At 50.3% G+C, this 24215-nt stretch overlaps 1 protein-coding gene across 2 annotated transcripts in view; it reads right to left on the reverse strand.

Moving 5' to 3' along the window:
• The window catches only part of TET3 (tet methylcytosine dioxygenase 3), a 165943-nt gene extending 145406 nt beyond the window's left edge, over window positions 1-20537 (reverse strand). The window contains exons 1-2 of one of the 2 annotated variants that reach the window (XM_045004755.1): window positions 20275-20537; window positions 17952-18759 (exon numbers count right to left, since the gene is read on the reverse strand). In XM_045004755.1, the coding sequence (XP_044860690.1) occupies window positions 17952-18266 (315 nt within the window). In that variant the 5' untranslated portion in view covers window positions 18267-18759; window positions 20275-20537. The remainder of the gene's footprint in view (window positions 1-17951; window positions 18760-20274) is intronic. The other variant, XM_045004756.1, reaches the window with a different exon arrangement.
• Between the last annotated feature and the right edge of the window lie 3678 nt (window positions 20538-24215).

Below are 24215 nucleotides of genomic sequence, written 5' to 3' on the forward strand. Positions count from 1 at the left end.
GCCGTAAGTGGAATGACTGCACTCGGCAAACTGCTGCTGATGCACCAGGAGGAGAACCCAGCCCCCAGAGCTAGGTTGGCTCACTGGGCTAGCAGGCAGGCAAGACAGTCACAATGAAGAGCCACCTGTTCCTGGCACTCGAGCGAGCAGATCTCACGCCAACACACCCAAGGGAGCGGGGAGATCAGATGAGGGATCAGATGCTGTTTGTGCACCACTTGGCCAAACAGATTTGCACTTTAAACAAATTGGCCGAGATTGGGGAAGGGAGGGGAGTGACTAGGGTGACCAAACAGCAAGTGTGAAAAATCAGGACAGGGGGTGGGGGTAATAGGAGCCTATATATAAAAAAAAGCCCCAAATATCGGGATTGTCCCTATAAAATCAGGACATCTGGTCACCCTAGGAGTGACTAGCAATTTTAAGCAGCCAACATCAGATACCTTTAAAAGGATCCCAATGTGCAGAACCTACTGGGCACCTCAGAAAGATTCAGACCCCTTTAAAGGCATCTCAAGTTGAGTGCAAAACAAAACAAGAAACACCAAGGCACTCAATCACTAGTTGTCTGGCAATTATTTCTACCTTGACAACATCCCTTTAAAGGGTTGTGTGTGTTAGTTATAGATATCAAATAATGAACCTTCATCCCCTGCACTCTGAAGTCTTTGATACTCTCAAAGCCCTTTCTTCCTGAAAGGGTAAATCTTTTCCCACACAAGTTAGCCCAAGGAAGAGATTAGGTGCTCAGAGCAGCAGAGAGAGAAATACAGTAGAGGGCTTCAAGCCTGCAATCGCCTCTCGTTAATAGGAAAGAATATATTTCTCTCACGGACAGTCTAGCCAAAGGAGCAATCTGGCATTCTAAGGCAAGGCTTTACGAGGGAGGAGAGACAAAACTGGTAAAACGCTTGTGTGGCAACGAAGAAAGGAGAACAAATAAGATTCAGGGATGAAATTAAATCCTGCAAAAGGGAGATTTCATCAGAGGCGGGGGGGGGGGGGGAATTAACCTCTTGATTGCTTTATTTGCAGGTCTAAAAATGGGTGATCAGCACAGGGTGGGTTTCCAAGGCAGTTGTTTTCCAAGCTGTAATTTTAAACCTAGTCAGTTTCTCCCTTCACTATCAGTATAATTTGCCTGTAAAAAATTCCCCAATGTTGAGTGGAAGTTTTTACCACGTTTCCAGTGTCAGTAATGAGCTGTTAACAAGACATCGATTACTTATGCAAATTAATGGAAGTGGGCAGAGTGGGGGGTTCTGAACGGCTTGGACACGTGCACTCTCTGGCAGCAGGGAACTGTCTAGGGCTGAAAATGCTTACTCCTGCGAGGAACGCAGCTGAGTTCAACAGGATTACATGCCAGAAATGAGCGGCTGAGATCCCAGACTTGGTACATGTCGGTAACGCCAGGCCAAAGGGAGTGCAAAGGGCTACCACCTCTGATCAGGAGTGAAACGCTGCCTAAATTGTCTGGTGTAAACCCTGGGAGAAGAGCAACATAAAACCAGGCCCTGGCCATTAGCAGAACATAAGAATGGCCATACTGGGTCAGACCAAAGGTCCATCTAGCTCAGTATCCAGAACCGGGAATCATCAAGTGACCCATGCCCTGTCGGCTCATTCCCAGCTTCTGGCAAACAGAGGCTAGGGACACCATCTTGCTTGAAAGAACATAAGAACGGCCATCCTGGGTCAGACCAAAGGTCCATCTAGCCCAGTATCCTGTCTTCCGACAGTGGCCAATGCCAGGTGCCCCAGAGGGAATGAACAGAACAGGCAATCACCAAGTGATCCAGGCCTTTTGGAGCCCAATTGGCAAATGCCACACACTTCCTGGGTGAGCCTGGGCAACTGCCTCTGAGCCGCAGGTCTGTCTCAATGGAAATAAGACTTCCTTTCTCCCACCCTTGGTCTGTCTTTTCTTTTTAGACTGTGCAGTGCCTAACAGAGCAGGGCCCCAAAATTGATCAGGCCCACTAGACATTACCATAGTTCACGCAATAAGTTAGCGGTGATAGGCTCAGAGTCCCTGACAGCGTTCAAGGGTCCGAGTCTGTGGCAAGTACAAAACCAGTCCGGACCCAAAGCAAATCTTCGGGGCGATCGCTCTTGGCTGCACACCGCAGCAGGACTCGAAGGGTTACGGAAGCATTTGCAGCCTCATCTGCATGTCTATACAGATCAGCAAGGGAGGGCTGTCAAGGGGATAATTAGCCCAACTGCATTCAAGCCGCCTTGAGTCACGGACAGGGACGGACAGATGCCAGACGAAAAAAATGGGATGAGTGCCTTCAACTTTCAGAAGTAACAGGCTGACGACTGGGGAGAACTTGTGACTAGAAAGGAGTTGCAAATCTCCACCCGCAGCATGGAATAATTAACCCTTGAAGAGAATGAAGAACCCCAGCGCTACTGAAATCTTAAATATCAGCTCCAAAGCCCTTCTCCCTTCACTCAGCCAGAAGCTCAGTTGTTCTTGGCAGGACGATCCCCTCCCCAACCCTTTACCTCTTTTAAGGGAGCTATAGAACTCCCGCGGTCAGGAGCAGTTTCTGCCTTGCAGTCATTAGAGATCCTTATAATTAATCATCAGCTGTATATCGCAGGAGCCCTAGTCATGAACCAGGACCCCACTGCGCTAGGTGCAGCATGCACAAAGAACATAAAGACAGTCCCCGCCCCAAGGAGATCAGGGATGACTCACATTTCAGAATCCTCAGCCAATCACCCCATCCCACCAGGAACAAAAGGGTTAAAAGGAAAAGTGCTTCTGCTGCTGCTGGTCACTGTGGAGCAGGGTTATGGATCACCCCCATATGAAACCTTCCAACCTGTAGCTTCCTTGCGTGGCTCTCTCTCTCCCCCGCAGCCATGCCCAGAGAAGGATGGCGGGAGAGATACAGAAGCATTTGCACGGTATTGTTGTAACTGACCAAAGGTTCCGCGCAGCTCTGTAACTCATGCCCGTGACTCAGGAAAGGAAGCAAAATGCTGTTCTTGATGAGAGTGCAAGGACCTAACCAGGTGGCTAGATTCCTGCACACCCACTGGAATCCACACCGCCGCTTCCAATTCTCAGCAGCTCAGAACTCATTGGGTCAAGTAAGCCATTAAACAGTCAAACGTCACGGCTCCAGCTGTGGCACGCAGCCATTCCCCCTCTGGCGGCTGGAGCTCACAGGCTAAGCAAAGACAGGCCTGGCTGGTTCAAGAACTGGGCCAGATGCCCCAAGTTGCAGGAGGTGCCACTTTTCAGAGGTGACACAAGCCCCAAGCCATGACCACTTGTGTGCTTTAAAGGTCTGGTGGCACTTGTCACAAGGGTGCAGGGAAGTTATACCCAGAGGTAGCATGGTCTAATGGATGGAGCACAGGACGGGGAGCAGGGAACCCTGGCTTGCAGTCCTAGTTCTTGGGCCAATCATTTCACCATCTGTAAAATGGAGACTTGTTTTCCCTCATTGCAAGGATTAGGTTTGTAAAGGGCTTTGAGAATACAAAGTGCTAGAAAGTCCTAGCTACCACTCTCATCATTAACTGATGTCCTTGGTGGGGTAGAGTCCACACTCCTGCCTGTCTAGAGCCTGCTTGCAGTTTCAAATGGATACAGCATTCTTCTTCTCTCCCTCTCCTGGCGCCTTGCTGTGTGCTGTTCTAAGCAGCGGCTGCGTCCCAGCCTGGAAACAGCTGCATTTTAGCAGGGCGTGAGGCGATTCCGGAAAAGCCCTTTGGGATCTTTAAGGACGACGGGGGTCAAGAAAGATAAAACATTGTGAACTTTAGTGACAGTGGGACTCACACACCCTATTTAAGGGAAAAACACCCTTGGCCCAGATCCACAAAGGTATTTAGGCACCTAACTCCCATTGATGCCAGTAGGATTTAGGAACCTAAATGCCGAGGCTGTGGGCCCATCTACCGGCTGAATAACTCTCTTGCAGCACAGGGGCAGGAGTTACCTTTGATGGCAAGAAACTTACCCTTGCCACCCTTTGTGACTCAGAGCTATCCACATCAGTGGGGGTCTCCCACCAGCGGCACTCCGCCTCCGAGCTCCACCACAGCTGCTGATGAAAGGACTGACTCAAAGATTTACTGGTGACCTCAAAGGCCCCCCGAGAGACTCCTTCCTCAGCCTCCATGCTCAGCAGCCAGATTCGTGTTGCTCACCCACCTCTCCTGTACAGTTAAGCAGGGGTGGGCAGAACGCGTTCTATGGCTAATTCCCCTCCGCTGGGGAGTTCGGGCACAGGCTGCCAGCAGCAGGAGAGGTTGTGGTTTCTCAGTGGAGCGGCCAGAAGAGTTTGGGGAGCAGCCAGGTGGCCTCATGCATCAGTTCCCCCGCCTTGGGAAATGGGAGATGTTCAATTGTAACTTCCCTATTCCCCCCGTTCCTGCGACTGCCAGAAGCAGAACTAGAGGGGAAACAATACGGCAGAAGTCAGGCTATCCCCTTTGCACTGGGCTCAGTCCTGATCTTCAAAGCGCTCCCCTTTGCACTGGGCTCAGGCTGTGAACAGACCGGTTAGCACTGCAGGACCGTGGCTGACAACTTCGCTCCTCTGGTACAATGGAATTCTTGACAATAGGAATCAAGCATGTCCATGCAGGAGACCGAACCTTCTCCGGGGCTGTGGAGTGAACTCCCCCAGTAACTGATGCCTGGTCTATACTGTAGCAACCATGCTACCCCCAATGTAGGCACCGACTCCGTGGGTGTTCTGGGGCTGGAGCAATGATGGGAAAAAATTAGAGGGTGCTCTGCACCCACTGGCAGCCAAGCTCCCCGCCCTGCCTCACCTCCTCCTCTGCCTCCTCCCCTGAGCTCACCACGTCCCCGCTTCTCCGCCTACCTCCCAGCGCTTACGGCCGCCAAACAGCTGTAGCAAGCTCTGGGAGGGAGGGGGGAGGAGCAGGAATGTGGCATGCTCAGGGGAGGAGGCAGGACCGGGGCAGGGATTTGGGGAAGGGTGGAGTCGGGGCGGGGCCAGGGTCTGAGGGGGGGGTCAAGCACCCACCGGCGCCAGTAGAAGTTGGCGCCTATAACCCCCAGTGTAAACACAGCCAGGTCGACGGAAGTATTCTTCCAACCGCAGAGGTGGTTTAACAACAGTGATGGCTAACCCCTTCCGTCCATATAGGAGGCTTGTATACTACAACGCTACAACAGCACGCTAGCAGAGACACGGCCTAAGGACCATCCCAAACCTCAGCACATTCCGCTCAAAGTGCCAAGTGCGTTTTTTTGACCTTGCCCTCGCTAACAGAAACACAGAGCAACAGGTATATTTATTTAACAAATACAAAATAAAAAAACACTACCAAAACTTGGCACTCTGCTTCCCGCACTCCTCCTGCTGGAGGAAGGATGAGAACAAACAACATGTGACAGCTGTTTACCATTTTGCTAAAGGTACTTTTGGAAGGCACCCTTCTTAAATAATTATTGTTCTACCCTCCCCTTACTGCCTGACACCCCCCCCCCCAATAACATCCTGCAACTGGGAACATTTAAATGGATAAAAAAAATTAAAAATGCATCATCTCGTGCAACTGTGAACAGAACAACTGCTAAAAATAAACGTCGATCTTATCCATCAAAGTTAGAGAAAAATAAAAATCGAATTCTGCCGAGCCTGCCTATATAGAATACAATCAAATCAGTAAAAAGAACGAGGAGTACTTGTGGCACCTTAGCGACTAACTCTAAGGTGCCTCGTTCGTTTTGCTGATACAGACTAACACGGCTACCCCTCTGAAACCAATCATATCAGTGTAGGTGGAACAGAGATCGACCCAGTGCAGACCATCTAGGGCAGGTGTCGGCAACCTTTCAGAAGTGCTGTGCCGAGTCTTCATTTATTCACTCTAATTTAAGGTTGCGTATGCCAGTAATACATGTTAACGTTTTAGAAGGTCTCTTTCTATAAGTCTATAATATAGAACTAAACTATTGTTGTATGTAAAGTAAATAAGGTTTTTAAAATGTTTAAGAAGCTTCATTTAAAACTAAATTAAAATTTAGAGCCCCCCGGACCAGTGGCCAGGACCTGAGCAGTGTGAGTGGCATTGAAAATCAGCTCACGTGCCGCCTTTGGCACCCGTGCCATAGGTTGCCTACCCCTGATCTAGGGAGTTCCACTCTCCCACTTGCCAAAACAGAGCCTGACTCACTCCAGGTTCATTCTGAAGCCTGGACACACACAGCTCGCACCCCCCAGCACAGGGAAACCCCTAAATGCAGGCGGGTTACATTCACTCCAGGTTTGAGGAGGGGCCCATTCCCTGCCCTCCCCAACCTAAGTCGACCAGGAGGTTCAAGGCAGGAAGAAGCCGCAGAGCTGCAGCAAGCCCGGCAGGGCACACGGTTAGTGGATCCAGCTAGCAGCCCCATTCCGCTCCAAGCTGAGGAGGGACCCACAGGCTGAACCAGCCTCACGGAACCCATCTGTCAACAGCAACCCACAAACCCAGCTATTAAAAGAAAAAGGGTTTGGGAAAAAAAAAAAGGCTGCTCATGGATGGACTAAAACGACTAAATTTGTGGAACGAGCTGTGGCTCACCCAGGACTCCTCGGGAATCAGAGATTCTCCCGGGGCTGTGTTTGTCCCTGAAAGTTGGAAGAGCAACTCCACCCTTCCCACCCTGCATTTACCTACTACACGAGGCTACGTGTGGTTATGAGGAGCCACACTTAGCACCTCCCATCTGAGGATCTCAAGGAGCTTCATGAAGCACCATTTCCGCCCCCCCTCCCCCTCTCCAGCCGCAGAGCAAGGAGAGAAATGGAGGCAGAGGGGACGGCACTTGCCCGAGGGCGAACAGACAGTCAGTAGCAGAGCTTGGAATAGAAGAATCCAGGTCTCCCGACTCTCAGTCCATCCCCTCTCCACCGCATAAGCGCTGATCAGTTCTATGTTGCCAAAGGACGTTCCCAATGTCTGAGTGTCCCCTGCTCCAAGGGGAGCCAATGAGGGGTGAGGGTGCCTAGCACCACTGGACACCAGGTCCAAGCACCCTTCAGCAGACCCAAACTCAGCTTGGTGGCCAGAGTCATCCGTCAGCCAATAGACTAATCACAAACACACACACCTCAACAACGCAAGACTCCTTGGGGGCAGCAAACCAGAGACAGTGGGCACGGACCTAAGCATCTCCAGACCCACCTCCACAGCTAACCCCTTCCTAGATGGGCTTAATCTAGGATGTTTAGATTAAACCTAAACCTGGATGATTAAACCCAGAGCACTGAAGCAAACCCCGCAGCAGGTTCAGAGCTCTGCAAGTGAAGCCGGGAAGAGGGGCCTGCGAGAGGCTCTTTCAATTGCAAAATCCATTCTTCTGTAAGCACCACTAATGATTTGTGAAATCCCACACCTGTCTCCTGGGCCAGGTGATTACACAGCGCCTGGAATACACACAGCAGGAGCTGGCCTGCTGGGTTCCTAAGCGAGAGGTAGGAGAAAAGGAGTCACGTGTTAGTCACCTACAGAAATCCACCCTCATGCTTTAGCCTGGAGCTCGTAAGCCAACACCTGACATCAGGGGAATCCATCCGGGGCCTGACAGACACACAGGTGTTTTCTGAAGTCCAAGAGAATCAACCATGCCCAAGGAAGAAGCTAATTCTGCTCCTCAGAACAGCCAAGTCACCCCCAACAACGCCAGAAACAAGTCTGGCCTTGGAGCTAAAGGTCAGGTTCCGCTCTTAGGCCTGGTCTACACTTTGCCTGGTGGAGTTCCTACAGCAACAGCCCTGTTGCTGTAGGAAGCATTCTACACTATGGCGCTGCAGCCACATAGTTCCGGTGCTGTAGCATCCGTAGTGTAGACAAAGCCTCAGTCATTCTGGCTTTAATCCAGAGTCACTCCACTTATGTCAATGGAGCAACTCTGGAGTTACAGCACAGCAAATGGGAGATCAGAATCTCCAAGTCAAATCAGTAACAGGCAGATGAAGATGGGTCAAGTTTTGTGGACTAATCCCCAGAGCCTAGCTCAAAAATAGACCAGCTCCACATTGCTTCAACGCTCGTCACCTCCAAGCCCCCGTTCTTCCATGAGGCCAATAAATCCTAGTCCAAGGGTAACAAAACAAAGAACACAGAACTAACAAGACCTTGTGCTAAACATCACCCGCTTTTTGTCTGTCCTCGTTAGCTGTATTATGGTAGCACCTAGAGGCTCCCGAAACCTAGAGTAGGGCCCCGCTGTTCTGGGCACCGTACATATAGAGGGAGAGTCCCTGCCCTGTAGAGCTTACAAACGAAACAGCCAAGACACACACCGGATGGGTGGGAAGGGAAACAAGTAGTGACTCGCCTTCAATCCCCCAGCAGATCAGTAGCAGAGCTGGGACTAGAACCCAGGGCTGCCGACTCCCAGTCCTGCGGCCTAGCCACTGTCTGACCTTCCATCCTTCAGCTAGACATTGCCTGCTTCTCAGGGTAGGGAGCCCGTTTCCTAGTACGCTGGTGCGAGGCACTTTGCAGACACGTATTTGACCATCTCTACCCAAAGAGTTCTTTACAAAAGTGGGTAAACATCAACACTACCCGCCCCCCGCACCTCTTGCAGCAGGGAAAACTAAGGCATGGGGAATTGCTATGACTTACTGTGTCAACGGCAGAGCTGGGAATGGACCCCAAGAAGTCTAGACGCCCATGAAGCTCAAAGCCACGTCTGCCAAGCCATGAGATGGCACACATCTCCTGGATCAGAGTCCATCTCCTGCCAGGATCTAGGCCCTGATACAGGGCTAGAGGTCACACCAGCAGATCTTATTGCATTAGGAAATGTACAAGGTCGGAAGAAGCCCCAATACTGGACATTCTCTGGAGCACAAGCTCAGGAGGGAAGCCCAGCCAAGCAGCACCACAGCCAGAGAACTTTAAATCCCTCCAGCTGCATTCTGTTTCATGAGCACCTCTGCCCTTCCCCCACCTACTCCAGGAGCTGGAGTAAGGGGTAGGGAGTGTGGGGGACTGACAGGAAGAGAATTCCTCTTCCAGTAGCCCAGCAATCGCCTCCAGGCTAAGTGATATATACCCTCCAAAGGCAATAAGCAAAGCTCTGCTCCACCCCTTGTTCTGAGAAGTTTGTGCACTGGAGAATCAGGGAAGCTGCCCATCAGCCTGTAGCGGGGGATAAGCCGCCAGCTATGCGCTACAGCCGGGCAGCTCCTGGACATCCCCCCCACTGCCCTTGTATGTTTACACTGCATTTTGGAGGAAGACTCCCAGCCCGGGTCAACAGACTCAGGCTCGCGGGGTTCACACTAGCACCCTAAAGATCGCTGTGTAAGCAGCCCCCGAGCTTACGAGGAGAGATTAAAAAGACTGGGACTATTCAGCTTGGACAGGAGATGACTGTGGGAGAGAATATGGTAGAGGTCTACAAAATCGTGAGTGGTGTGGGGAAAGTAAGTGTAATTTACCCCTTTACGTAACACAAGAATAAGGAGTCGCCCGATGGAAGTACTAGGCAGCAGGTTTAAAACAAACAGAAGGAAGGAAGTACTACTTCTCACAGCGCACAGTCAACCAGTGGAACTCATTGCTGAGGGAATGTCATGAAGGCCAAAAGTATAACTGGGATCAAAAAAGACCTAGATGAGTTCATGGAGGACAGGTCCATTCATGGCTTTTAGCCAAGATGGTCAGGGATGCAAACACATGCTCTGGGTGTCTCTAAACCTCTGACTGCCAGATGTTTGGACTGGATGCCTGGAGATGGATTACTCAATAACTGCGCTGTTCGATTCATTCCCTCTGAAGCACCTGGCATTGGCCACTGTCTGCAGACAGGATACCCGGCTAGATGGACCATTGATCTGACCCAGCATGGCTGTTCTTAGGTTCAGAGCCTGGTGGTAATTCAAGCCACAACTTCAAAGGGCTCTAGCATGAGCCCTGCTACCCGAGTGTCTTGACTTGGGCTGGTAGGCTTGCTCCCATGGTCCCCAAAACCCAGTGTAGACATTGCCTTCTGAAGCACCGCGGGGTGTGATTCCAGATGTTCCCATGGAAGCCACAACTGCAGTCCTGCCCTCCTAGGAAGAGTGGGCTGTTTAGACTGGAAGAACATGGAGAATTTACCTGAGACTGCTTGGAAGCCTTTTCATGGCTTAAATACAGAAAATACTGTAGATGCTATTCCTTAAGAAGGCCCATAGCTCCTCCTCATCTTGCACTTGTGTAAAGGTTGGGATCATGTCTATATTACCACCACTGAGGGATTTTATTTGTGTTTCAATGTTCCTCTCACTCTAGGGTTGCACAGCCCAATGCATCTAGCACTAGATCGGGAATCGGGAGACATGGGTTTTATCCCCAGCACTCCCACCCACCTCAGGCAAAGCACATCCCCTCTCAGGACCAAACCACATTCAGCGCTGGTTATTGGACTGGCTGCTCCTTCCAAATCCCTAATGTAACAGGTGACGAGCACGGCCCACCCACACCAACGTTCAGCCCCGGCTCCAAACCTGAGCAATGAAATAACGTTGTGACGGCCCCAAAGAAATAAGCATCTTGTTATGAGTTGATCAGCCACAGCAGCCAGCTCTTCCACGAATGCTGACTCTTCACCCAGCCGAGCAACTTGATAGAAACTGGAAAATTAGTCATTAACTGACAGGAAGTCGCCCGCCAGTCAACAGGGGTAGCATGTTCTGGGTTATATAGCTAGAGAACACTAGCCCAGCAGCGTCTGCCTGAGAGACGCAGAGCTCCCACACAATCCCACGCTAGGAGAGGTTTCTGAGATGCTGGCAGGCACAGAAAGGGTGGAACAAGAGGCTGATGCCCCCACCTTCCACATAACTAAACCACACTGGTAACGGTGCCGGTGGATCAGCTTTTCCCGTGGCCACATCACGTTGCTACTGCGGGACAGCTTGCGAATTCCCTGCTCTCCCCACTCTGGCTTACGGCCCCTGCGGCAAGCAAAGTGCGCTTAAGCCAGAGGGAGGAGAAAACCTCAAAATTTGGGGTACAAACAGAGCTATTCCACACTAGCTCTGGGCAGTGCACATTTGGGGTCCAGCGAGGTTCTTAACTCAGGCGTTCTGTCTATGGGGAAACTGCCAGCCATAGCTGTAGTGGAATAACTATTCTGCTATCATTGTTCAAGTGTGGGACAGTCTATTCTGGAATTCCAGGATAGCTGGTCCATTTCCAAAGCAGAGTAACTAACCCAGACTAAACAGTCAATTTATTTTGGAAGAGAACATTCACATGGGGGAGTTATTCCAGAACAGCTATGGCAGAATCACTATGCTGTCAATTTCCCAAAGCCCAGAGTAGCTTTCATTAATGAAACTTACATGACATGTCTAAGCCCGGCATTCCCCCAGCAGAGATTGCAGGTCAGAGCACCAGAGCAGACCATCACTGCAGACAGGGTTTGGGTCAAACAGCTATTTAGAGCCGTGGAGTGGGTTAAAGGATGCGGCCTTTATTTTAAACGACATGCCCAGCTGCAGGTAAATTTGGTGTTTGCCAGGGTTTTATTTATTTATTTGAAACCCGCCACAGCCAGATTCTAATCTTCCATGGATTAACTGGCCAAGATTTGCAGGAGTGGCTTTAGGGGCGTCAATAGGACACGTTAAAGAGGCCTGGGATGCAGAGGGCAGGAGCCCAGCAGTTCATGGGAAATAGACTCCTTTAGGGAGTCTGAAGTTCGGCACCTTAAAAATTCATTAGTCCCTTTTGAAAATGTAGCCCACCTATTTCAAAGCCAGAAAGGGCCACAATCTAATCTGACCACCTGCCCAACGGGCCCTGGAATGAGCAAAGAGTTTATAATGCCAGAGGCGTCCATTTTTCCACACAGCTGCCCCCATTCTAAATCATCTGAGTTTCTCTCTCATTGATCATTCAAGATCAATCCATCCCTAGGAATATCCACCCTGCATAGAGACCCAGAAATTAAGACTGGTGCAGAACAGCGGGATTCCGACCTCTGCCAATACAGCAGCTCCTCTTTCCCCCCAGCCCCTCTAGCAGCAGACTCCCATCTTCCTCCAGCATAACCCCACCTGAGCCCTCACCCAGCAGGGGTGCTGGGACATGAACCGCAAACGCAATTGCTCTTAGTCAGTTTCACACTGCTGCCAGCATGGTGCGGAAAACCCGGCTGTGCAGGAGTTACAAGTGCCACTGTGCCATTGGAAAGCACTTGTCTTCCGCTGGAGACACTTGAGAGAGGAACGTGAAATGAGCGTGAGAGCAGGTGAATAATTCGCAGGGGGAAAGAAGAGACTGAGAGACAGTATTCGGGTGCTTATGCAGAATGGATATTCTTTGAACAATCAAGAAGTCTAAAGCCTCACCCCTGAGATGTTCTATTCCTCCTCCCCAGTTATCTAAGGTAGGGCAAGATTCCCCCATCTGGCAGCCAACAACAAAATAAGAACCTCAACATTTAGGCAGGAGTCATAACTGCTCATGTTTTGTTTTTAAAACCGCATGACACACAGCACCGTAGGAGTAGAAGGGACGTGCCGGGTCACCGAGTCCAGTCCCTGGCTATCACTGGCAATGCCGTCATTAGGTCCCATTCATAAAACGTAGCAAGTTCCATCTTCAAGCTCGTTAGGTAGTTTGCCCCAACTCCTGCTATTGGAAGCTGGGCCAGAACCTCACTCCTCTGATGGTTAGAAACCTTCTAACTTCCAACCTATGTTTGTTCATGAGCCACCATTGTCCTCTAGTTTGGAGAGCTCTTTCTCTTCCCTGGTGTTTGCCCTCCTGATGTATTTATAGAGGGCAATCATATCCTTGTCAGTCATTGCTTTGCTAGGCTAAACAAGCCAAGCTCTTTCAGTCTCCTCTTATGGCTCTCCATTCAACTGACCATCCCAGCACCCTTCTCTCCACCTCTCGCAGTCTGAATTAGTCTTTTTTTTCCAAACACGGGTGAGCAGAATTGCACACAGTATTCCAGAGGACATCTTACCAGTGCCTTGTCCAATAGCACTAATACATCCCTATCTGATCCGGTCAGAAAGCAACTTTCCACACTGATATCCCAAGGGGCCTTATCATTGCATGGACACAGACAGCTGGGCCAGGAGGTGCAGCCATTTAAAAAAGCAAGCAAGTCTGTTTCCAGGCTAAAGACAGAGAGATCCCTTGAAATCCAAACATGAGACGGTTCAATCCCTGACAGATTGGACTCTGCTCTCCAGAACCAGAAGACAAAGAGCTGTGTTGAGACCTGTGCTGAGAAAAAGGAGCCCAAGTCTTCTACTCTCAGCCATGTTGAGTAGTCCCTACCTTGGGCAAGTTGCCCTAGTGACCACTCAATGCGACAGCTTGCATGAGTGAAGGTTGCAGAATTCAGGCCTATAGTAAGAGCATCATAGGAAGTGACATACCTGGATCAGAGCAGTGGTCAATCTAGTTCCAATGCAGACAATGGCCAGCACTGAACGATTCAGAACAAGGTGCACGAAACCCTGCAAGAGGCAGGTCTGGGATAACCTGTCCCAAGGGAAAGTTGTCTCCTGACCCCCAAAAGCTAGAGGTTAGCAGATGCCCTGGAGCATGAGGATTCTGACAGGCAGGACATCTGGAAGAGCAACATTGTTTAGCAATCAAACTGGTTAACAGGACAGCAGCGATATCTAAGCTTCCTCACGGAAACCTAAAGAGCTGTAGACCCACCACATTCCATTCCCGGAAAGATTAATTTAAAGATGATGGGAAAGCTAACATCTAACCAAAAATAACCAACAGTCTGTTACATTTTCAAATTTCCTCCACTTTTAGGAGATATCCCAAGATCATTTATTTGATGGCATCTTTTCATACCCTTTTCCAGTAATTTCAAGTGAAAGCCCAGGAATTTGATCCAAACAAACAAAAAAACCTCACAAGCTATGTCTTTATCTTCATGCCATATAACACTAAGTTATCATGTCATCTTGGATCAACAGTTCTGAGTCTCCCCAAACACTACCCCAACATTTCTTAAGTGACTAGTGATTTTGCGGGTGTCCAACTTGAGACAACACCTTAAAGGGGTCTGATTTTCAGAGGGTGAGTGCATGGCCATTAAATGCCCCTCAATCTGGATACACCCCCCAAATCATTAGTCACTCTTGAAGATTTAGACTGAGCTTTCCCCATCTTGTGCTTCTTAAAAATAAGCACAGGTCAGGGCTGGCTCCAGGTTTTCTGCCACCCCAAGCGGGGGAAAAAAAAAAAAAGCCGCGGCAGCGCAATCGCACCACTCCTCTCTTCAGCGGCAATTCGGCAGCAGGTCCTTTGCTCCGAGACGGACTGAGGGACCCCCTGCTGAATTGCCACCGAAGAGACCGGGATGTGCTGCCCCAATAGCTGCCGGAGTGCCGCCCCTTTGTACTGGCCGCCCCAAGCATCTGCTTCTTTAGCTGGTGCCTGGAGCCAGCCCTGGCACAGGTTGTCATATTTTCAAATGCAATACATTTCTTTTTTAAAAAAATAAACCTACTTAATTTAAATTTTAAATAAATCCTTTTAAAAAAAATCATTGATTTTTATCCAGCATGAGTATGAGGCACCTTGATACTGGTATAACGGTATCCACACGAGGGGTTGAACCAGAATAAATATATTGGTTTAAAAACAAACAGAAAAATCACATCCCTGACATGGTTTTACCAGCGATGAAACTGTGCATAGATCAAGTCTTCGTACAAACAGCTAAAACGCAGCCAGCATAGGGCAAAGTAGCCTGTTGCGTGGCAGACAGCAGTGTGCAAAGAGAAGTATTTCAACTTGGTATGCTCCAAAGGGAAAAGGAATTTGCTGCTACTTCCCGATCTCTCTGTCTCTTTAAGAATTACATGTGCAACATTTTTAACCAGAATGTAGCAACCACCCCAGCCGGTAAAACCAGAAATTTGTAATCTTTGTCCTATATAATGCTGCAAGTCTTGTTTTATAGCTCTCACTCAGAGATGCTTTATTGATAGGATCTTGCTCTACAGAATGAAGCAGGTTTCCTTGGTTTTCCTAGGTGAAGTTGTACGGAGGATCAGAGCTGCAGGAAGAGGGACATACAATATCCGTCCCATCTGAGCTCTTTCCCCACCCCTAGGAAGGTCTACTTATCTGGGATTGTTTCAATCTATTTAGCTTAACAAAGAGAAGGTTAAAGGGTGACTTGATTACACTCTAAAGTATCTACAGGGGAACAACCATTTCATAATGGGCTCTTCAATCTAGCAGAGGAAGGTCTAACATGATCCAATGGCTGGAAGTTGAAGATAGACAAATTCAGACTGGAAGTAAGACAAAAAAATTTTGACAGTAAGGGTAATGAACCATTGGAACAATTTGCCAAGGTGGATTCTCCATTATGGGCAATTTTTAAATCAAGATTGGATGTTTTTCTAAACAATCAGCTCTAGGAATTATTTGGGGAAGTTCTCTGGCTTGTGTCATTCAGGAGATCAGACTAGATGGTGGGGCCGTCTGGCCTCGGAATCTATGAGCTCTTCTTTTAGGGGGTAGGGATAGCTCAGTGGCTTGAGCATTGGCCTGCTAAACCCAGGGTTGTGAGTTCAATCCTTGAGGGGGCCATTTAGGGATTTGGGGACTGGTCCTGCTTTGAGCAGGGGGTTGGACTATTTGATCTCTTGAGGTCCTTTCCAACCCTAATAATCTATGATTCTTCCAGCTGGGGTACTTTGGATTTCAAACAATCCCAAACTGCAGTAAGAAGAATGCTACTGTTGCCAGATGGTGGTCTGGCACCTCCACTTTCGTTCCAGCTGCTAAACTGCATTCGAAGAAGTGGCTGCGGTGATGAATGCTACCACCCTACTGACACTTTCCCATGTAAGCAACTGCCGCAGATGGGGCTGTTTTGTGATCACAAGTGGGAAGGGAGGTGGGGCCTGGGGACCAGCAAACAGGAGGGGAGGGATCCTCGAGCCATGTTCAACATGAAGAGATGGTCCACACTGAGACAAAGTTTGAGAACCCCATGCAAAGAGAGACATGGCTGGTGCTTGACACCTTATTAAAAGAATAGGCAGGCAGGCCAGAGTAACTTTTCCCCAGGAACGGGGGGGGGGATGCTAATTTGACCGGGAATTCTTGTGAGTTGCAAGCATCAAGTTGCACACTCTTCTAGCCTCTCCGTCCCACTCGCTCCTCCACCCCTTTGTGAGACTCACCTGTTGCATCTCGACTTTCTTTGGGGCCTGAACCACGTCTGCCTATGGGTCTGAGCACCCCTTAGTATAACAGGCGTGCCGATCAGATTCAAACAACTCCCCCTAGCTGTGTACATCACTACAATACAGTGCTCAGAAGAAGACTCTTCTCCTAGCCAGCTCCAGCCGCGATGCACAACAATTGACTCATGCCACTTCCAAAGGCCCCGCTCCCCCCGCAGCTCTCCGAGCTGGACAAATATTTTCTTTGCTGTCGCAAGCCAGTTTGGCTTAAGAGCAGCGCGAGATAACATGCACACTGAGAGACAAGAGTGCCACCACCAAACGTCAGTCCAAACGCGTCCAAGTTATCTTCCCCTCCAACCTCTTCCTAGAAGAGCAAACTCCCTTTGTGAGCATCAGCACAGACTGATCATTTCTGTGTCGTTTCTTACCCAGCCAGGGCTTGGACACAGGATCTTTGTTTAAAGGGGCATTTGCTTCGCTCTGCACATGACACCCCAACCAATTCCACAGCAATCAAAGAGGAGCTGGCTGGCACAGCTGTTGTTTCCCAGGTAGAGATAGGAAGCAGGATCAGTTTTTAAAGAAATAAAGATCCCATTTTTCATGCAACTACCCTGAGAACTCCACCCCACCCCCCTAATATCCCAATGGTCCATCTCATTCAGTATCCTGTCCCCAGTGCCATAGGCTCCTGGTCTTAATCCAATTTGTAAATACTAGGAATTAGGTTTCCTGCAACTTCCCTGATGCTTCTGGTGCCAGCCACAGTCAGACAGGTTACTGAACTAGACAGACCTTCGGACTGATCCAGTCTCACAAGTCCTGTGAGTCCTAGATGCTCCATAATGGCACCAAATAATGCAATGCTCTGCCATTGAAGGGAGAAGAGAATTTCTTCCTGACCCTTCTCAGGGATCAGCTAGAGCCCTGAAGCATAAGGATTGATAGAACCTCTCTCATTTGTATCCAAGCTAACCTCCCTGCAAGTGGCACTGTTTGCACAAGGAAGAAATTCACCCAGGGACAGAGGAGTCAACATAAGGCCCTCCACACCACTGATGCCCTGCACAGGGGTTGCACAGGAAGGGTGAGACGGAAGCAGGGCCAGTGCCTTCACAGCCTTACTATGCCACAGAATTGCCCTCCAGAATGTCTTCACATAGGCTAAGGCTGAGGGGACCGCTTGGGTTTGGGGGGGAGAAGATGAGGCCAAAGTAGGAGCCAACAGGATTTGCATTTATAGGAACTCAAAGCGTCCCCAAAGTGACGTGGAAGGAGCCTTAAACCCCAGATTGGGGAGCTCAATTTCGCCCCACAGCCAGCCAACCCACCTGCACTTCTCTCCCCACAGACCACAATTACTCACACTTTTCACACACAAGGACCAAATTCCACTTTCACTGACATCTCTGTGACCCCACTACAGTCAATAAGCCAAATTCCCCACTCTGTAGTCATTGTCACCAGGGCTGCATGAGCAGTGGGGAAAACACACCCAGGAGGTGAGAGGGCAGAACTCACCCGTAACTGTTGGGCCCTATTTTAATAGGTTTCCTGAGTTGCATCTTTGCTATTTGCCTCCATATTATCCTGCACCAGGGAGTTACACCAGTTATCCCCCACACTTAGGCAAACCACGAAGATGTAGGAAGTGGAGTATTTCTAAGCTTTCAGAGCTCCCCATGGAGTGGGAGTGGAAAGCACGGACTTCACGAACCGTTACCAGCCACGCAAGCTCATTCAACAGCCCAATCGGGCACTCACCTCTCTGAGAAGCACCGATTTTTTCTTCTTCAGCGCCTCGCACTTCCTCATTTTGCAGATCTGGTGGCTGGTCCTTCGATTCACGCAGTGGGTGCACGCACCGCAATTGCCCTTCCTCAAGCAGGGGACGCAGAGCCCGCAGCGCTTCCGTTTCTTTGGCACCTGGCCGGAGGCGTCTATGCCAAGACAGACATCGCTCTTCTCCAGGATCAGAAAGCCGCCTTCGCAGGCACTCAACATCTCGCCGCCTTCAGGGAAGCCGTAGGCACCTGCCGATTCATTCCTAAGCTGCAGCAACGACTGGAATTTCTTCATGGCTCCTTGTTGGACTGGGGATCAATGCAGGGGAGCAATTTTTTTTGTGCTGGACCTAAATACTGAAGGATGCCAAAGGACTGGTAAAGGGGGACCCCTCTCCCCCCTTACTAAAAATGGGGAATATAAATCTATAGCTAAACAAATGCGATCACTCCACTAGTTCAGTCGCTTCGTTCTGCCAAACCTTCCAGCTCCGTTCCACCCTCTTTGCAGTTCATCTGGATTTACACCCGAGTGATTTCTCTCTTCTTGGGGTGCTTCGTTCCCACACTCTGAGTTCTGTTTTCTTAGAGACCCTCTGCGAGGGGATCATCCTGGATGCCACCACACTTTTGGTGGGGGGGGGCAGAGGAGCGGTGACTTGGAAATTTGCAGAGTTTAGTTGGAATCTCCTAGGTTGCTGAAGTCTCCAGGACAAAATAATAGTAAAGCTTCTCTCGCTACTTAAGACTGGGGGATCTCGAAGAAATAAGAGTGAAGAAGGTGTCTTCTGGTGGAGGAAGCAAAACAAAAAACAAAACAAAAAAACAGGACAGACTGTAACCCTAGTAATTTTGTAGCTCTAAATCAATTTCACTCCCACTCACACCACCAGATCAAGTGCCAAAAAAGGTAACTTACATGGTAAGGCTAAGAACTCAAAATGACCGTGTGCCGTTCTACAACATTAAGTCATTTCCAAAAACAAGCACTTAAACATTGGAGTTGCAATTAAAGCAAGTATTACAAATCCCAAAATAAAAAAAACTTCCTCCAGGAAAAAGGTACATTTAAAACACTGTTCTAAGATACTATAGCTTAAACCAGAACCCCTTTAAATTCCCACCACTCGTGGAGAAGATCCACTCCCCAACTTTCGCGCTGTCCATTTTTACTTGGCAAATCGGGACTCCTTAAACACCAACCATGACAGACCAAGCTGCTGTTACGAGCGAGAGCAGAAGTTTAATAACCCCTTCACTTTCAGTCTCTTTTGCAAACTGCTTTCCCTCTTAACAGCTTCGCTGCTAACTTCGGATCTTTGTTTGCCTGCAGCCGTGTGTGTGTGTGTGTGTGTGTTTAATAGCCACAGATCTGTTTATCTACCCCCGTTGGAAGCTGAGGTTGGTTTTTTTTAAACACATATCACCCCACTGCCCTCCAGCCCCCAATACACAAAGAGCCATTACCAACAACAAGAGGTGCAGCAAATAGCCCTGCAAACGTGTGAATCGGCAAGGAGATAAAGAAGAGAGAGAGAGAAGTGCATGCGGGAGAAGTGGGGGGAAGGGAGGAGGGGAAACGAACAAGCAGAAGTGTGGATGCAAATTGCAAAGGCAGCTGCCGCTGCAGCACGTTGCTTGCTGCTGCTTCTTTGTTCTGGAGATTCCTGCAACACCAGCCCTGCAGCCAGCTCCTTCCCCCTCTGCTACAGGAGGGGGCCTCTTTCTAAACAGCATGAGCCCAGCGGGCTCTGGCGCCTCGCAGAGCTGGGGAATCCCCCCGCCAACCCAGCCCCGGAGTCGGAGAGCGAACTCACCCCCAGCCCCAGTGCAGGGGACGGACAATGGGGAAAGTTTCCAGGCAGCTGCGGGGAGCGGAGAGGAAGGGCGTGGGGAACCACTTTGCTTCCTCTCCGAGCAGCGCCCCCACAATGCGGGGGGAGGGGAGAGGGTACGGCCAGACCCCCCCCCGGCTGGGAGCACAAATTCCCGGAACCCCCCTGGAGCGGAGCCAGGGACACCCCCCCCCCCAGCGGGATCAGCAGTTCCTCTTCCCGGGACCAGCGAGCTAGCGGGATCCCGGGTAACCGCCCCCTTCCCGGGGGCATCGGGTGAACCCGACCCCCCCACCCCACCAGCGCCCCACCAGCAGTGCGGCTACCGCAGCCTGCCCCTACGAGGGCGCTACGGGAAGTTGAGAGGCTGCTGCGCCCCAAGACTTCCTCCCTGGGGTCCCCCTTCCTGGGTCCCCCCATTCCCGCGGGGCTGCCCCCCCCCGGGGGCTGCCGCCCAGCCGCACTCACCTGCCCGGCTAACGGGGCGCCCAGCCCACGGAGGCGCTTGGCTGGAGACACATGGCTCCGGGGCTTTACCATGCGCACGATCCGCCCAGCCAGGCTCTGCCTCTGTCCCCCCGGAGGGGGGGGGGCTGCCGCTCCCCTGCGGGGAGAGCTGGGGCTGCTTCCCTGGCCGTCTGGGGCAGGTGGGGGACCCCCGCAGGACCCTGCCCCGAGGCTGCCCGCACCTCCCCTGGCTGGCAGGCGGCTCCCCCGCTGCCGGGGGCTTTGGAGGGTTTCCACATGCTGGCCCGCAACGTGCCCTCGCCCCAGCTGCACACGCCAGGGGGAGCAGCGGGGAGGGGAGGGGAATTATCCATCAGCTGTGAAATATGGCTGGGCTGGGCTGCTCCCAGGGCAATACACTGCTGGGTGCTTCCCAGGGCGCAACAGGGGACTGGGACAAGGTGGCGACCATGTCACACACGCACACTCCTTTGTGCTAAGGGCTGCTGGGCTCCCCACAAGTTGGGGTATTATTGTGGAGTGCTCCTGAGAGCTGGAAAGCGGGTGCACCCCCTTGGTTGTTGTAGGATGCTCCAAGGGGGCTGAGCTATGCATTCCCTGTTTTGTTATTGGAGGGTTGCTCCAAGAGGCGGGGCCATGCATTCCCTGGTTTGTTATTGTAGGGTCACTCCAAGGGGCTGCGCTTTGTGGTCCCTGGTTTGTTATTGTACAGTCACTCCAAGGGGCTGGGCTATGTGGTCTCTGGTTTGTTAGTGTAGGGTCACTCTAAGGGGCTGGTCCATGCACTCACTGGTTTGTTGTTGTAGGATTCCTTCAGCAGGCTGGGCACTCTCTAGTTTGTTATTGTAGGGTTGCTCCTTGGGCTATTATTGTAGCATCCCTCTTGGGGCTGAGCTACACAACACTGCTTTGTTATTGTAGGGTCACTCCAGGAGATGGGGCTCGTCTAGGGGCTGTTATTGTAGGTGCAGCCACAGGACAGTGGTTGGCAGTAATTGAGCCCCAGAAGTTGAGGGAGGAGGCACAAGAAGCTGGCTCTACAGCTGAGCTTTCTCCCCATTCTCCCTTCCCAGTAGCACCATGTCCTTCATTTATACCCCAGAACCGGGACACTGCCAGCGTGGGGGTGACCACATGACTCTGTGCTCTGGGTCCCACGTACCCAGTTCTCTTCCAGCTCCCCACCTTGTACTTCACAGCCCCTGAGCCTCTACCATAACCTCCCCCATGTTCACCAACCTCCTATGCCCCCCGGCACTTTGGGTACCCCATAGGAACCCCCACACTTGTCCCCCCAATGCTTTGATGTCTCCCAACATTGTCACCCCACATTCCCCCATGCCCCATCCCCTCTGCACTCTATGCCCCCACATCCCCCCCTCAGTAGTGCCCCCACTGCTCTGTGCCCCTATACACAGCCACCAGCACTGTGTCCCCCAGAGTTCTGTGCCTCACACATTCCCTATGCCCCCCCCACACCTCCTGTATTCTCCCTAGCACTATGTGTTCCCCCTCTCCAGTCTTCTGTCCCCATGTCACCAGTAGGGGGTGCCTGCGTCCTACCCAGCAGTACCCCTCCTCCCAGTTTGGAGGGGGCCTGGCAGGTGTCCTCTGTGCCCCTTATATTCCCCTATGCCCTGACCCCCCATTTGCTCTAGGCCTTTCTCCCCTTCACTCCCTGCCTGGGCAGCCCTTGGCAGTGGTGCTGGTCTCTTCCCTCTGGCTCCCCCTGCTGGCTGAGTCTGCCACCAACCCAGGCTGTCCACCACACCGCAGATGAGGGAGGTTGTTATTGTAGTGTCACTCTTGGGGGCTGGGTTTCTGCACACGCTGGTTTGTTATTGTAGGTTACTCGGGGGATGACTTGGTCATACATGCTCTGTTTTTGTTATTGTAGGGCCACTCTCAGGGCCTGGACAATGTAGACACTTGATTTGTTATTGTGAGCCTGGCTTTTATTTTGAAGTGGCCCTTAACAAGATAAATATCTAGCCTGAAAACAAATAAGGGTTATTTCCCCAGTTTGAGATGGACTGTGCCATGGAGAAAGCAGGATGAGCTCAGCTTTTCAGGGCAGGGACAGTTTCTCACTATGTCTTTGTACAGCACCTAGCACACCAGGCCTTCAATCAGCACCAGAGCCTCCAGGCACTACTCTAATGCAAGTAACAATCATGATAATTTAAGGATTTATATTTAAGCAATTAGAGATTTGTAGCATCTGGCACCGTGATTAGTTCTTGATGAGGGACAGAGGCTTTGTTAAGAAGCTCAGTCCTCTTTGAATTTGTGTTTGTTTAAAGACTGAACAACGTTCAGGTAATTTGCATGCTGCGCCTGTTGCTTACTACATGACACGACTGTCTCACTGTTACCTTGTGCTACCCCTGTCTATCTGTTGTATACACCTGTCATCCCTCTTAGGCTACACGCTGTTTGGGGCTTTTTTGTTATGGGTATATCCTGTGCCTAACACAATGGGATCCAGATCATTGATTGGGGTCTCTAGGGTGCTTCCGCAGTAGTAACCATAAAAGGATAGTCTTACATTCATCCTACCCAATGTTTCTTCAGTGTAAAGTCAGACAAGAAGTAATGGGTTTAACCTGCAGCAAGGGAGATTTAGGCTAGATATCAGGAAAAACTTTCTAACTCTAAGGGTAGGGTAGTTAAATTCTGGAACAGGCTTTCAAGGGAAGTTGTAGAATCTCCATCACCGGAGGTTTGTAAAAACAGGCTAGACAAACACTTGTCAGGGATAGTCTAGGTCAGGGGTAGGCAACCTATGGCACGTGTGCCAAAGGCAGCACCCGAGCTGATTTTCAGTGGCACTCACACTGCCAGGGTCCTGGCTACCGGTCCAGGGGGCTCTGCATTTTAATTTTAAATGAAGCTTCTTAAACATTTAAAAACCTTATTTACTTTACATACAACACTAGTTTAGTTATATAATATAGACTTATAAAAAGAGACCTAAAAACGTTAAAATGTATTACTGGCACGCAAAACCTTACATTAGAGTGAATAAATGAAGACTTGGCACACCACTTCTGAAAGGTTGCCAACCCCTGCTCTAGGTTGACTTGATCTTGCCTCACCGCTGGGCTCGATCACCTCCGCGATCCCTTCCAGCCCATTTCTCTGATTCTAAGCACAGAAGCAGCGCCACTTTCCTCTGTGTTTTCTACCAGCTTTTCCAAACTCAATGCAATGCACCAGTGCCAGCAAAGACAAGTGCAGCAGAGCTCCTGCTGGCTTGGCTGCAGGCAAGCTCCCTCCCTTTTCTCACAGCCGCGAAAGCTGCCGCCTACAAAGCCACAAGTGTCCGCAGTTTGTGCCTTCTCTGGCACGTGGGCAACGTATGCGCCGAGCCCGTCCAGCTAACAGATGGGGGGACTTTGCTAATTGATTAATTTGGCACTAGAGCAAGACAACCAGGGAAGACAACAATCAAAGAGGCCCTTACATTTCAGAGCAACTTGAATGCAGATTATGGGGCGTGAACTAATAGAATGGGAGACATTCAGGATGGAAGAGGCAGCAGGATTAAGTACAGGACTAGCAGTCAGGAGCAGCTGTGCTTTATCCTGCTCTGGCACTGACTTGTTATATGATCTTGGGCAAGGTCCTTGACCAGCCAAGGGCAGAAGTGATGTGTGAAGGCGGCTTTAAAAAATAATAATAAATACTCCTCTCCATCCTTTCCAATTTATTTTTCTGTGGCTGTTTGTTTTCTATATTTAAAAAAAATAGCTCTTCTCTATTCTGTGGTTCCCAGAAGTCTGTATGGATGACTGGAGAACTGGAAATCTGATTAATGAAGACTGGAAGTGATTTAATATTCAGAGCATTTAAAACCTTTGTTTAGTCTTTGCTTTAAGGCCTGAGAAACTTTGGGAGAAAATAGATCTTGTAATAATAAAGACTCACCACTATTATTA

Source organism: Mauremys mutica, chromosome 2, assembly GCF_020497125.1.
Source record: "Mauremys mutica isolate MM-2020 ecotype Southern chromosome 2, ASM2049712v1, whole genome shotgun sequence".
Classification (NCBI taxonomy): Eukaryota; Metazoa; Chordata; order Testudines; family Geoemydidae; genus Mauremys; species Mauremys mutica.